The following is a 13,092-nucleotide window of genomic DNA, read 5'->3' as shown; positions in this document are numbered from 1 at the left end:
AATAAGAGTCTACTGGTTAATTGAGCCACTCAACTTCAGAGTGTTAAAGGCAATGAAAGTCTAGAACGTTTAATTGAAAAACCCATACCATGATTATTTGTACAGTATCTGTTAACAAAGGTAAGTTTAACTTTTAATGATTTCAATTAAGTTATTTCTAGAAAAGTTATAACATTTCCTTATCCGCTCCATCAGTTAGAAAATATGAATTCCAAGTGGGACAATGTATAGTGAGGGAAAGACTTAACAGCTTATATTACATGGTCAATTAAGTTGTTCTTTTTTTACTATTCTTCAAATTTTGAGGGAACATTCATGTACGGTTGATCAATTGTGTCTGACACAATGCTAGTTCTGCCCACCTAAAAGGGAAAAGGAACATTATTTGACTAGGTGATTCACCAAAACTTACCCTCACCATCGAATATTTCTGGAGACTTAACAATTAAATTCCCATTTATGAAGATTCTCCATCATCTGGAAAACGCCACCCCCCAAAACCCAAGCACCAAACACTACCAATTCTCCCCTAAAACCCTGCAGTAAATCTTTGCTTCTGTACCAGCTGAACGCTTTCTCCTCAACAGCAGCTTTGGCTCCCATTAGGAGCCACAATTTATAAATATCCAAAATTAAAGTCATTCATTTGCCTTGGTTTAGAAACCATGTGGACCCCCAAAGAGTTCTTTAAGCCAATGTAAGTATGTACTTCAAAAACAAAAAACAATCTAGTTAGTTTAATTTACTCTAGTAAATTAGATATTTTATCTGCCATAACTATAATATAGCCTGCAATCCCCACGATAATGAATACTTCTTTTGTTTTTTCAAATTAAGAGCTAAACATCATGTTATGTGCATTTAAACCTTTGGAAAACATAACTGTTGATGAAACAGTTTACTGAAATAATCATTGTTGATTAGAATTTGTTCAACATTACCTCTCGGAAATATCTGCAGAGGTTCTATTAACTGTCCATTTACTTGCTGTTCCATTACTGTGGAATAATACTGCAAAGAGATTATAGAAAGAGATTACTCAGTAATGTATGAATACTGGAACAGACACTTATGGGCTGTTTAACTCATAGTACTTCTGTAAATTGCTGGTATATACATATCAGCCTCGAGAATACTTTTTTCCTATTTGCACATAAAAATGACTATAACGAATAAACAGGATTGAAAGTCCAGTATAATGTTACCCTCCACACTGTCATTTATCTTTAAAAGTAAAAATGGTGATTAGGAATTCATTATTTAATCTCAAGAAATATTTTGCAAATGACATGTATTAAAAATGACACAAAGCTTTTTAGTGGAAATTTCTCAAATTGCCTCTTGTTCTTTTCTCTGGAAGACACCTTGCCTTTAGCTTGGACCTATGTGCCAGGTAGTAGATAAAATATTATACGTATTTGTGTATAAAATGTACAGATAATGGAAATCTAAACTATAGAGACTGTGGGACAAGCAAACAATATATCCATCCAAAGACGACAGGATTAATATGATAGAAAGCTGGCTCAGTTTTTGTTTTGCTTTGTTTTTTAAATATTTTATTTATTTATTTGACAGACAGAGATCACAAGCAGGCAGAGAGGCAGGCACAGAGAGAGAAGGAAGCAGGCTCCCTGCTGAGCAGAGAGCCTGATGCGGGGCTCGATCCCAGGACCCTGGGGTCATGACCTGAGCCAAAGGCAGAGGCTTCAACCCACTGAGCCACCCAGGCGCCCTGAAAGCTGGCTCAGTTTTAAGCAAATACCTTTTATGCTTCACTTTTATCAACACATATTAGTATAAAACAAATGTCATTTTAAAATTCTGGACACATGGGGCACCTAGGTGGCTCAGTGGGTTAAAGCCTCTGCCTTCGGCTCAGGTCATGACCCCAGGGTCCTAGGATGGAGCCCCGCATTGGGCTCTCTGCTCAGCGGGGAGCCTGCTTCCTCCTCTCTCTCTGCCTGTCTCTCTGCCTATTTGTGATCTCTGTCAAATAAATAAATAATTAAAAATCTTTTAAAAATAAAATAAAATTCTGGACACAAAAAATTAGTTCCAAATGAAAAGGCTTTTATACTCCTTCATAAACACAAATTCATTCACCAGGTTGTATTATGGTCTGACACCCATTTTTCCTTAACAGCCTAAGTTAATAAATCTAAGTGGTGACCGTATGTCCACCTAACTTGGAGATGGATTTTGTGACCTCACTTCTTTTAATACTAGACAAAGTGATGCTCTTGGTGGAAAAACATCAACGCTGAAAACCACCAATGTTGTGTTTTGAGGCGTTGTAACACACAGAGTGGAACTCTCCTTTAATTCTTGCTATTTCTATATTTCACACACACACATATTATGGAACTGCCACCTTTTTGGAGAAGAATTTCCAAATATAATCATTATTTGCTGACACTCCAAAAAAGACGTTTTTAGAAGATACAGACAGACATCTTCCTAAGGCCTTTATGCATCTTAAAATTATTACAAAATCATGGGTTTGTTTGTTTTTAGAAATAAAGGGGAGCCATGTAATTCTACATCATCTTGGGAATCACAAGTTAACGATCCAAGGCTCTTTATCCTAAAAACAAATCAAGTGGATTTTTGATAGCAATGGATGGATACAAGTGTAACCTGCTCTCCAAGGGCCTCCAAACTGTAAAGAAAACTGATCATCTCCTTCTGTGGATGTAGAAGCTTATATTCATACAGCATAAACACATGTGACACACACTCTGGAGCACATACTAAGCCGAATGTCTTTCAGGAGACTATATTCCTTAAAACCACAGAAATATACCGCTCGCCATTACTCAAACAGTGATGACAAGTAAATGAAATATCCATCATGTAGGCTGTCAACCTTTTGGGACAGCAATAACTGTTAACAAGTAGTATGGAAAAATTGTCCGAAAATGACTTGTCCTCGGCTCACAAGTATTTGAGGTTTCCGTGGAAAATTAAGATGCCAGTGGCTATTTGGAACATTGTTCAGGTATTCTTTTTAATGGGAAATTTGCTGGTTATTGATCCACAGCATGTACCCCCTTGGTTCTGGAAGGCTGCAAGCAACTTTCCAATCAGTGGCTGTCAAAAAAATTACTGCCTTTTTATACTGATACAAGACAACAGCAGTGGTGGTGTTCTCCTATAGTTAATGCTTTTCTTTAATTAACTGCTATGTACAATAGGTTAGTCATTTCAGTCACTACTTCACTGCAGTCCTAGAACCCAAAACAAATAAAATATCCTTATGCTTTATCTAATAGATTAATTATAGAGTTGTCTGAAACTGGTGCTTGGGGTCAAGTTTGAAAACAAATAACCTCAAATGTAAAGGGTCAGAACAGGTGCAATGCATTTTTTTCCTACTATAAAACCTTGCATGCATGAAATTGACCTGTTTTCCAACTTTATTTATTTACCTCACTAAATAAATAAATAAATGAATATAGTTTCCCTTTCATTTCAGATCTGTGCCAAATCAACTGGCAAACTATATATGCTTTTATAAACATTGTACATATTTTTTTTAGTCATCTATAACCATCTCTTTATGCTACCATTTACACGGGCACACTAATGATGTTAAGTGTGCCCCTTGCCAGTATCTCTAAAGCGAGTAGTTAGCATTTGTTTTTTGCTTTCTCCAATTTTTCCAAATCCAAGGGACATTTTTTTTTCCTGCTGAAATACTGGGCTTGATCTCTATCTGTATTAGCAGAGAATCTTGTGGTAAAGTAATTCTGCATCAGAAACACACTGCAAAGGGTGGTTAATTAATAAGCCCAGGGCTTGGGCCCACCCTAGGCAGGTGACTCAGGAGCAGGTCCTGTGAGGGCTGGTGGGCTGCCAGTGAGGGACAAGACCCAGGAGCTCGGGCTGCTGCATACGTATCGTTCTCTGAGGAATAAGGATACAGCGCGGGGCCACGGGTCTTTCCTGGCACAGAACAGTCCTGACAGGCCACAGGCCCGTGTCACTCGTGGACATAAGCAAGGGACTTGGGGAGTTAGAGGACCCCAGAGTGCAAGCCTGAGGACTGGCCGTTCCCTAGCACACAAGCTCAGCGAGGAAACACTGGCTGCCCCTTGGGTTACTCCTGTGAAATGAAGATGCTACAGAGCCAGAACAGCACGAGGAGACTCACGGGAGGGACGGGAGCTCGCCTCAGAGCCATGGAGCAAGCTGCTTCTCGACCCAGGTAGACTCAGTGTTTTCAGAAATTCTCCCTTTAGGGCTCGCTTCAGCAGCACATGTCCTAGAAATTCTCCCTTTAGACAGAGCCTTCCTGATTTTGTTCTAAATAGTGATCAAATAAGCAACAGTGACTTTCACTAGCCCAAAACAAACTGAAGAAAACAAACAAAAACCTCAATCCTGTATGCCAAGACACTTTACATGGCTTGCACAGCAAAGTGACAAAGTGACACGATAACATTAATGGGGCCATAATCTGAAGCTATCCAAACGACTGCCCGAACACAATCTCTATGACCCTATCCTGGCTTTTATTATCCTGAACACGGAGCCCTGTACACAGTAGGTGTTCAATAACTATTTCCTGACTGAGACGGGGCCTACTTCTGATTCTGCCACTTATTACGTAGCCATTGATCCTCACCAAGCCCCAGCCTCCTCCAAATGAGAGGGAAGCGAGCTAGTCTATTACACAGGGTTGCCATGAAATCTACCCGCAGCAGCGCTGTTTGGGAAGGCACTTTGTAAACTGCAATGCCTTCCTGGTGGTTGAGAAAAAAAAAGTGAGCCTCCTACCACTAGAACAACAGCACTTTCTGAATAGAAGTCTGCCCACATTTCAAAATACAAAAATAGTTAGGTACAAAAAGCACAAACTATTGTGCTCATACTGAATACATCAGCAGCAGTTACAAAATGTGTTTTCCGCTGGTATTCCTGGCAGAATCCGTTACACGGAGTAATTGCAGCAATAATCAATAAGCTAACTGAGTAAAAGATTAATCAGTTTTGTGATTGCTAATGGAATCTCCAGTACCAGACTCAGATTGTTTCAGAGTCCCTCTGAGATGTTCTTCAAAATCCTTAAACAATTTTAATAAGGATGTGACAAAGTTTAGCACAGTTATCCAAAAATCTAATTAATTTGAAACAGAGGGCCAGATTCAACGAGGGGATAGCAAGTACAATTCTTGGTTTGTTTTGTTTGCAAGCTTATCAAACAGTGTTCCTATTTGTTATGAACCTAATTCTAACAGCACAATTCAATCAATAATTACAACATTTTTTTCTTCATGGAAATGTGCCACATAAAAGACTTGAGTTCTAAAACAGCACAGTTTAATTTTACAAGGCGCAAATTCTCTGTTAAGAGAGAGAGAAACGAGAGACGGAGAGAAATACACGCACACACATGGCTACTTATTGACCACCGACTGTGTATACGTTTCACTAGAAGCTATTCATGTTTATTCATTTAATTTCTCACAACCCTATTCCGTTCTGCAAGGGTCATTCACATATGAAGCCAATGGTTTATCAGTGAATCCCCCCACCCCGCCAAAAATTACTTCTTTCATTCTAGTCCATACATAAAATGTATGTTTACTGTTTAAGAGTCAAAAGGTAAGTTATCTCTTATTTCTCAGACCTCAAAACATTTACATAAACCAGGCTACCGGGCAGCCTGCTGAGCAGGTGGGAGTGTGGCTTCTTCAGTCATACCCGGGTATGACTGGTCAGGCCATGTCACCGATCATTCACAGACTACGGATGCACCGCACCGATGGGTGACCTCTCCCTCCTTCTTCGGCACCCAGCTCTGGTTTTCCTCCTCCCTCTCTGACCAGTCTAAGCAGTTTCCTGTAAGTGGTTCTTTCCTCACCCCTCCTTTAAATGTTAGAGCTCCCCATGGTTTTTCACCAACCTTCTCTTCTTATTTTATACTCTCCTTGAGTTAACTTCAGCCACTCCAAAGGTTTCAATTACCAGAGGAGTCATTGAGACTAATTAGGAGCTGATGAATCACAAATCTTTATTTCCAGCCCAGATTTCTCTCCTAAGATTCGGAACGTACCCAACTGGTTGTCCAGAGGCCCCTCAAATTCAACAAGTCTCTACCTCTCACACCACTCCCTCATGCCCTAGACCCATCTTCCGCCATCCCGGCTCACTGTCTCAGTGAATGACATCACAATGACCTAGTTTCCCAAGCCAGAAAGCTGGAAGGAAGCCAAACGCCCCCTCTTTCCTTCTTTCCCACATTCAATCGATCATCAGTTTTATTAACTCTACATCTTTCCAGTTTCTCAGTTCCTTCAAGCGAGGGCTCTCCATGATCTAGTCTACATTCCTTCCCAACCTCGTCACATACCCTCTCCTGCCTCCCTGTCCATGCCACACTGAATCACAGGGAGCGCCTCCTGAACGTACCAGTCATCCTTACACAAGAGCACAGACATTCTCTTCTCTCTGCCCAAAACATCCTTCCCAGTCCCTTTGTCTTACCTTACTCCATTTAAACACTACGCTCTTCAGGAAGCCTTCTCTGTCTCTAAAGCTACACCAGGAGCTCCTACTTATGCTCACAGAGCACCTAATGTTTAAGCATATTATAGTATTTATCACTCTGCTTGGTAATTATGAGTTTTCAGATCCTCCCACACTGAACACTGATGGCTTCTTTGTTAATCTCCCTGAGCGGACCACGGGCTCCTTTAAAGAATGAACTATATGTTCACTGTGCCTGTGCCAATCAGCACAGCACTTGACTATCCCATAAATATTTAACTGTATAAAACTGCTGTACCAACAACTGAGCACATCAATGCATGAGTGATCTCAGGTCCTAGTTCTACATTTACTAGCTCTATGACCTTGAGAAAGGTATGCAATTTGTGCCTCAGTAGTCTCCACTATAAAAATGAGGAATATAGGGACACCTGGGTGGCTCAGTAGGTTAACTGTCTGACTCTTGATCTCAGCTCAGGTCTTGATCTCAGGGTTGTGAGTTCAAGCCCTGCACTGGGCTCCACACTGCCCATGGAGCCTACTTTAAAAAAAAATTGGGGAAAATACCTGCCTTGCTCACCTCATAAAGGTATTAAAAAGATCAAAATCAAAGGAGCTGGTATATGGGAAATCTTCTATAAAGTACTTGAAAAAAAAAAATCTTGAAACAGGGCACAGGGCTATGAATCTCCCACTTCCCAACATTACATCGAAGAGAAAGGTTCATAACAATAGGATAATATAGAAACCCCTAAATAAGATCACTTTTAGACCAAATACAGAGGTCGAATTTAACTGTTTATCAAGACTCAGTATTCCCTCCCATTCCCTCAATTATTACAGTACTACAAACAATAAAGTAATTAAAAGGGTATGATAAGGAACACATTGTCTATCTTTCTTCTGGAAGTTCATCAAGGGCAGGGGCCCTGTCTTGTGTATTTTATTATCTTGTAGGGCAGAGGTATTAAACTGGAGTCTCTATGAGTCTTAGGAGAGCTTTCAAATTCCTGAAATTACATGTGAAACATTGTGTTGTGTGAATTTTCTGGGGAAAGAATAAACAGCTTTCCTCACCTTTTCAAAAAGACCTGTGTCCCTAAAAACCCAAGACATCACTGCTGTATAGTGCCCAGCACTGACCCTTACACATGATAGTGTTCCACAAACATTTAAAGGAAGGAGGCAGGTAAGAGCTGATGGAAATAAGGTAACTACTCTCATGGCTCATTCCTTCTGACTCTGGCAAGTCTTACATACCATACTGCATCAAATCAGGTTTATGTATTATGCTTCTAGACATAAAACAGGACAGTTTCCTAAACCTCTCCTTAACATGCCTCCTAACAGACTTAGTACAGTGTTTCTACTTATAAGGAAAGAGCATGATGGTTTTTTCCTACTAATGATAAAATTTTCAGATTCCTGCTCAGTCAATATTGCAAGCATACCCCATTATAAGAAGCCCAGTCAGTAATTACAGCAATAATCAATAAACTAACCAACTATTTGCAGTCCATAGTTAATTTATTAGTTTTCCCAGTGAAGAACCCAACAATCTAAACTGTTAAGTGGCTCTAAATTCAATTAGAACACTGCTTAGTGTGTCCTCAGTTATGCTTTCTTTTGATTATTTCTTGTTTCTATGACGTTGACCTCTTAGGACACATATAACTGCTCCAGAGTCAAAAGCAACATAAAAAGCAAATCTATTTTGAATACCAAATTAATATCTGCATTTACTTACCTGGTTCCAGATCCTGCACTTCTCAATTAACTCCCCACACCCCTGCCTTGAGGAGCTACAATGTGCACAAGCTCTTCCTTGAATGTCTCTGGACCAAGGATTCACATATGGTCATGGATTGGTTAGATGATGAGAAAGAAAAATTACAGTGAAAAGTCTTCCACTGAAAAGGTCAACAGGGAACAACCCTGGAGCCTGTTTATGGGCTAATATTATTGGATAGATGTATTTATTAATGATTTGGAAGTGAAAAAGACAGTAAGTTGGCCATGTTTAACGATAACACTGTTTGTTTTGGATAGGAAAACCATAAAGGGCGTTAGGGAGCTCCAGATGGTCTTAATACAGGTTTGGGCAGCCAATGGCGGATGAACTTCAACTTGGCTAAGTTTAAGGTAATGTGTGTTGGCAGAAGGGGTTTAAATTTGTATTCAGCAATGGGTCCAAAGCTTGTAGGATCCTCTTGGCTGACGCTTTCAGAGTCATCACCATGGTTAGCTTGGGACAGCGTCTACACTGACCTTGCATCTGATTTCTAGGCTGCAACAATTCTGTTAGACCGCTAAAGGAGAAGTTTAAATACAGTAGGTCCCCCTTATCCATGGTTTTGCTTTCCATGGCTTCAGTTACCTGCGGTCAAAGGCAGTCTGGAAACAAATGATTCTCCTTCTGACATGTCAATAGTAGGTCAATAGTAGCCTAACACCAGGTCACAATGCCTATGTCACTCGCCTCACTTCATCTCTTGTAGGCATTTTATCAGCTTTCAGCATCACAAGATGGGTGAGTATAGTACAATAAAGAATTTTGAGAGAGAGAGAGAAAGATACCACATTCACATTATTCTCACTGTAGTATACTGTTAAAATTGTTCTATCTTATTATCAGTCATCATTGTTAATCACGTACTGTGCCTAATTTATAAGTAAAACTTTACCACAGGTATGTATGTATAGGAAAACACATGGCATATATAGGGCTCAGGCATGCACTAGAGGGAATCCTAGAACTTATTCCCCAGAGGAAATGGGGGACTGCTGCAGTAGCTTCAGGGAACCTGTCACTTAAATAAAATAGGACCCTCAGGCCATGCAGACAGCAGGCCAAATGTGACATTCTCTTACACTCTATTTAGCCATTCCAATAGTGCTTGATAAAAGATCCAACCTACCGCTCAACTTCTACTAAAAAATGAATAAATAAAAAGGCGGTGAGGAAAGAGTAAAGAACATATAAGTAGTAGAGAAACATATATATGGAAAGAAGCAACTCTATTTGAAATTTTCTATTATTTCAATTTATGCCTTTTTGGACATATTTCCTAGGTTGATAATTTGCTGAATTTCTCGAACTTTACTGTAAGGCAAGTGTATTTACATTCACCTTTCAGATATATGTAGAAAATACCCATCTCATTTTCAGTAAGACCAGCCTATGAGAACAGAGGTTTAGTAAAAGCTGCCAACAAGTGCCTAACAACTTGGTCTTGCTCCACAGCAAGCCTCCTGCCGGAGGTCCAACATTTCCCTGCAGCCCGCATCTCCTCTGAAGACAAGCTCCTAGCCATCGTCCCTCTGGGGCTAATTGAGGTACCGCATGGTTCTGCTGCTTCATGCCAACTGCCTCCACATAGGACCCCAGATGAACCAGCCTCCAGGCTACACTGAGCCCTCCACAGAGATGGAGCTGAATCAGAAGTATGGTCATGTTAACAACAGAATCCTGGTGATGCAAAGCACCCCACAGCGCCCTGGTGTCCCCTGCCTGAGGCCTGCTTGTGCTTGACTTTCCCTTTGATTCCAGCAGCCACAACATAAACGCCCTGCTCTGATGCAAGCTTCTGTATGCTTCTGCTCCTCACAAGCAAAGATGCCCGAAGATATCTCATAATGGGGGCTACCGACAGGGCTACCACATATCTGTCACTATTTGATGGGCATCCAAATGTCCCAGGCAGCACAGAGAAGGGAGTTAAAATAACCTGCCTCTGAAAAAAAAGGTTTTATTCTTTGACTAGGATGAGAAAACAAAACAAAAACTTTAACAGCTTAGAGCATGTTATTATTTGAGTAAAAAAAGAGAGAGAGAGAGAGATTTCCAAAACCATTTATTTCATTCGGCTCACCTCTCCTTGTGCCATTTCCCCACCTTGCGAGGAGAACATTCTGCATTATCAGCTGTTCAACTGAACTGCACTGAGCTGATGTTGCCGCCTAAGTTCAAAGTCGAACCTATTTAATATGGAGCATATTTAAAAGCACCATGTGGAAAATGAGCTCCAATCTCCTGCTCTTTGAAGAAAACTTCCTAATAGCAAAGGCGCTGGTGCCATTAAATGTTCAGCTCCACAGTGGGCAACAAATTCTGTGGTAAAACTCAGTCTTGTAGATAAGGACAAAAATCTTCACCATTTCAAAGCCCAGGGCACTCATTCAGGTAAGCAGCTGACTCTCGATTTTGGCTCAGGTGATGATCTCTGGGTGCTGAGATCTGGCCCAGCGTCATGCTCCACACTTAGCATGGAGTCTGCTAGAGATTCTCTCCTTCTCCCGCTCCCTTTGGCCCTCCCCTAACTCACAGGCTCTCTGTTTCTTAAATAAATAAATTTAAAATTTCAAAAACCCACAAAGTATTTTTTACATTCTTATTCACACTCAGGTACACTAACATTCTAACAAATGGCATTCCTTTTTGATATCAGGAAAAAGGTAGTATTTGCAAAGCTTCCTCAGCAGGACCTCAAGAGATGCCAAAACAAAACCATCATTTCAAACCACCAGAAGTAAAGAGACTTGGTGGGGGTGAAATGATGTGGGACCGCGTCCAGGCCTTCCCATTCATTGGCAACACGACCTCTAACTGAATCTGCTCTCTGAGGGCCTCAGTCTCCTTATCTATAAAATGCAACAACAAGACTTCTAAGGCTCCCTTCCAACTCTACTTGAGTAACTGTATGATTTTAGAGGCAATCTCCAGGTTATGTATACTATGACAAAGCTAATCATATCCCAATTTACAAGGTACTACAGAGGTCAAGGAGTATTTTCCCTCATGGTACCCAACATGTAAAAAGGTACACAAATGGTCAAGTATACCAAAGGGAATACTTACACTCCACTAAAACACAAGGTCTCCACCATAATGGGAGGCATTACGGTTAAATTCATCCCATACTCTTCTGGCAATGTGCAAAAATGGTATAAAGGCAGAGAATGGGCAAAATGAAGAAAATTATTCTTGTTAATACTGTGCTCCACTCACATAGGCCTCTCAGTATCAAGAGAACCAGGTGTAATAAATCCTGTACTAGACATGGGATTTAGCAGAAAAAATTATGAATCCATTTACAAAAGCAAGATGTACTGCTGAGTTTCTTAATGAAAGGTCACCCAAAAGCCGAGGTTAGCATTAAAATAACCCCTCCTATAACTGGGTCTCAGTGATAGATAAAGCTTCTGGTGAATCAATAACCACGGCCCAACACTGCTGTTTGGTGCTAAAAGGAAATGAAGCCAGCACTGCCAGACAACGAACACAAAAAGACAGGAGGAGAAAAACGACACACCATCTTTAATTTTCCCAGAAAATGAGAGGGGGAAACAAGAACATCAACAGAAACGTAAACTATATTAAGGGAATATTTAACAGGGTCCTTTAAATAATTAGCAATGATCAGGTATTTAGTTTTCAGAATATGTAGGTTGGGTGTACTTTTTTTTTTTCCTAATAAAGCATTTCAGATTCTAATTAAAAAAATACTTTATGAAGAAATTAAAAAGATACAATAGTGTCAGAGGAAAAGCCATGATCCCAGAAGTGGAATATTCTAACAACATAACTTACAAGAAACTACGCTATAAAAACAGATTGTTGATTAACACAAACTCATAACAAAACGCAGAGAGCGATCACAATGGTGCTGTAATAACACTTGGCTGCTGGATTCTCTCAATACATTAAATATCTCCTTGGAGACCAAATTACTTTACATTTTCTTAAAAGACAATTTATTATAGCTTTGTTTTCTTCTCATTATCTCTTAAAAATATATCTAATGAAGAAAAGAATACAACTTCTAAATAACTGACATAAAACGGTACTAATGTGTGACAACAGACTTTGGTTTAATATGTTGGTTATTATTTAACAGCACACGACAACTTATTGTCATGACAAATCCTTCCTACAATGCGACACTCCACATGTCACATGTATCAAAAACCACTGTATGCCCTTGTTATGGCAAACATAAAATTAACAGCCTAAGGCTGCTAGCAATTTAAATAATTGATAAGTTTTCAATTAAAAAGGCAACATTTTCAGGTCTAATACAAGAATCTATTTAAATTACTGATAAAAACTTATGCTTCTGTTGGCCCAAAGCCAGAAAATGCTTGCATTCAAGGGGGAAAAAAGTAATTCTGCAAATTCCAACTCAGACATTGCAAATTTTCTTCCCAATTTTATGCAGAGACCAGGCTGTTTATTCATTTAACCTTTGTAATCAATGGAAAAGAATGATTATAGGATTTCCAGTAAAAGTGTCTCTAGTTTTGCTTTCCCTATATGGATTTTAAAGAAATAATAAGGGGACTGTAAATTTACTAAATTTGCAGAAACTAATGAGAAACTCAGCTGCTTTTTACAGTAAATACAGGGTTACCTGTTATCAGTATCTCATTATCTTCCCCACCCCACCCAGATCCTGGATTCAAAAAGTTTTCAGTCAAAATGAACCTAAAAAATAAAAACCATGCAGATTTTTCATAACAAATCAGCAACTGAAGGCTATCGAACAAAATCTATTGTGAATTAAATCCAAATGGTTTTCCTTATGGCAAAACTGGAAC

At 39.7% G+C, this 13,092-nt stretch overlaps 1 protein-coding gene across 3 annotated transcripts in view; it reads right to left on the bottom strand.

The window, feature by feature from the left end:
* The window catches only part of LOC111153163 (mitogen-activated protein kinase kinase 5), a 267,166-nt gene that overhangs the window by 229,895 nt on the left and 24,179 nt on the right, over positions 1-13,092 (bottom strand). For all 3 annotated transcript variants that reach the window (XM_022511975.1, XM_022511977.1, XM_022511976.1), the window contains exon 4: positions 942-1,011. In XM_022511975.1, coding sequence (XP_022367683.1) covers positions 942-1,011 — 70 coding nt within the window. The remainder of the gene's footprint in view (positions 1-941; positions 1,012-13,092) is intronic.

Source organism: Enhydra lutris, unplaced genomic scaffold (genome assembly GCF_002288905.1).
Source record: "Enhydra lutris kenyoni isolate GAN:26980312 unplaced genomic scaffold, ASM228890v2 scaffoldscaffold31, whole genome shotgun sequence".
NCBI classification, from domain to species: Eukaryota; Metazoa; Chordata; class Mammalia; order Carnivora; family Mustelidae; genus Enhydra; species Enhydra lutris.
The sequence above is the reverse complement of the archived record's forward strand: the minus strand, read 5'-3'. Positions and strand labels throughout refer to the sequence as shown.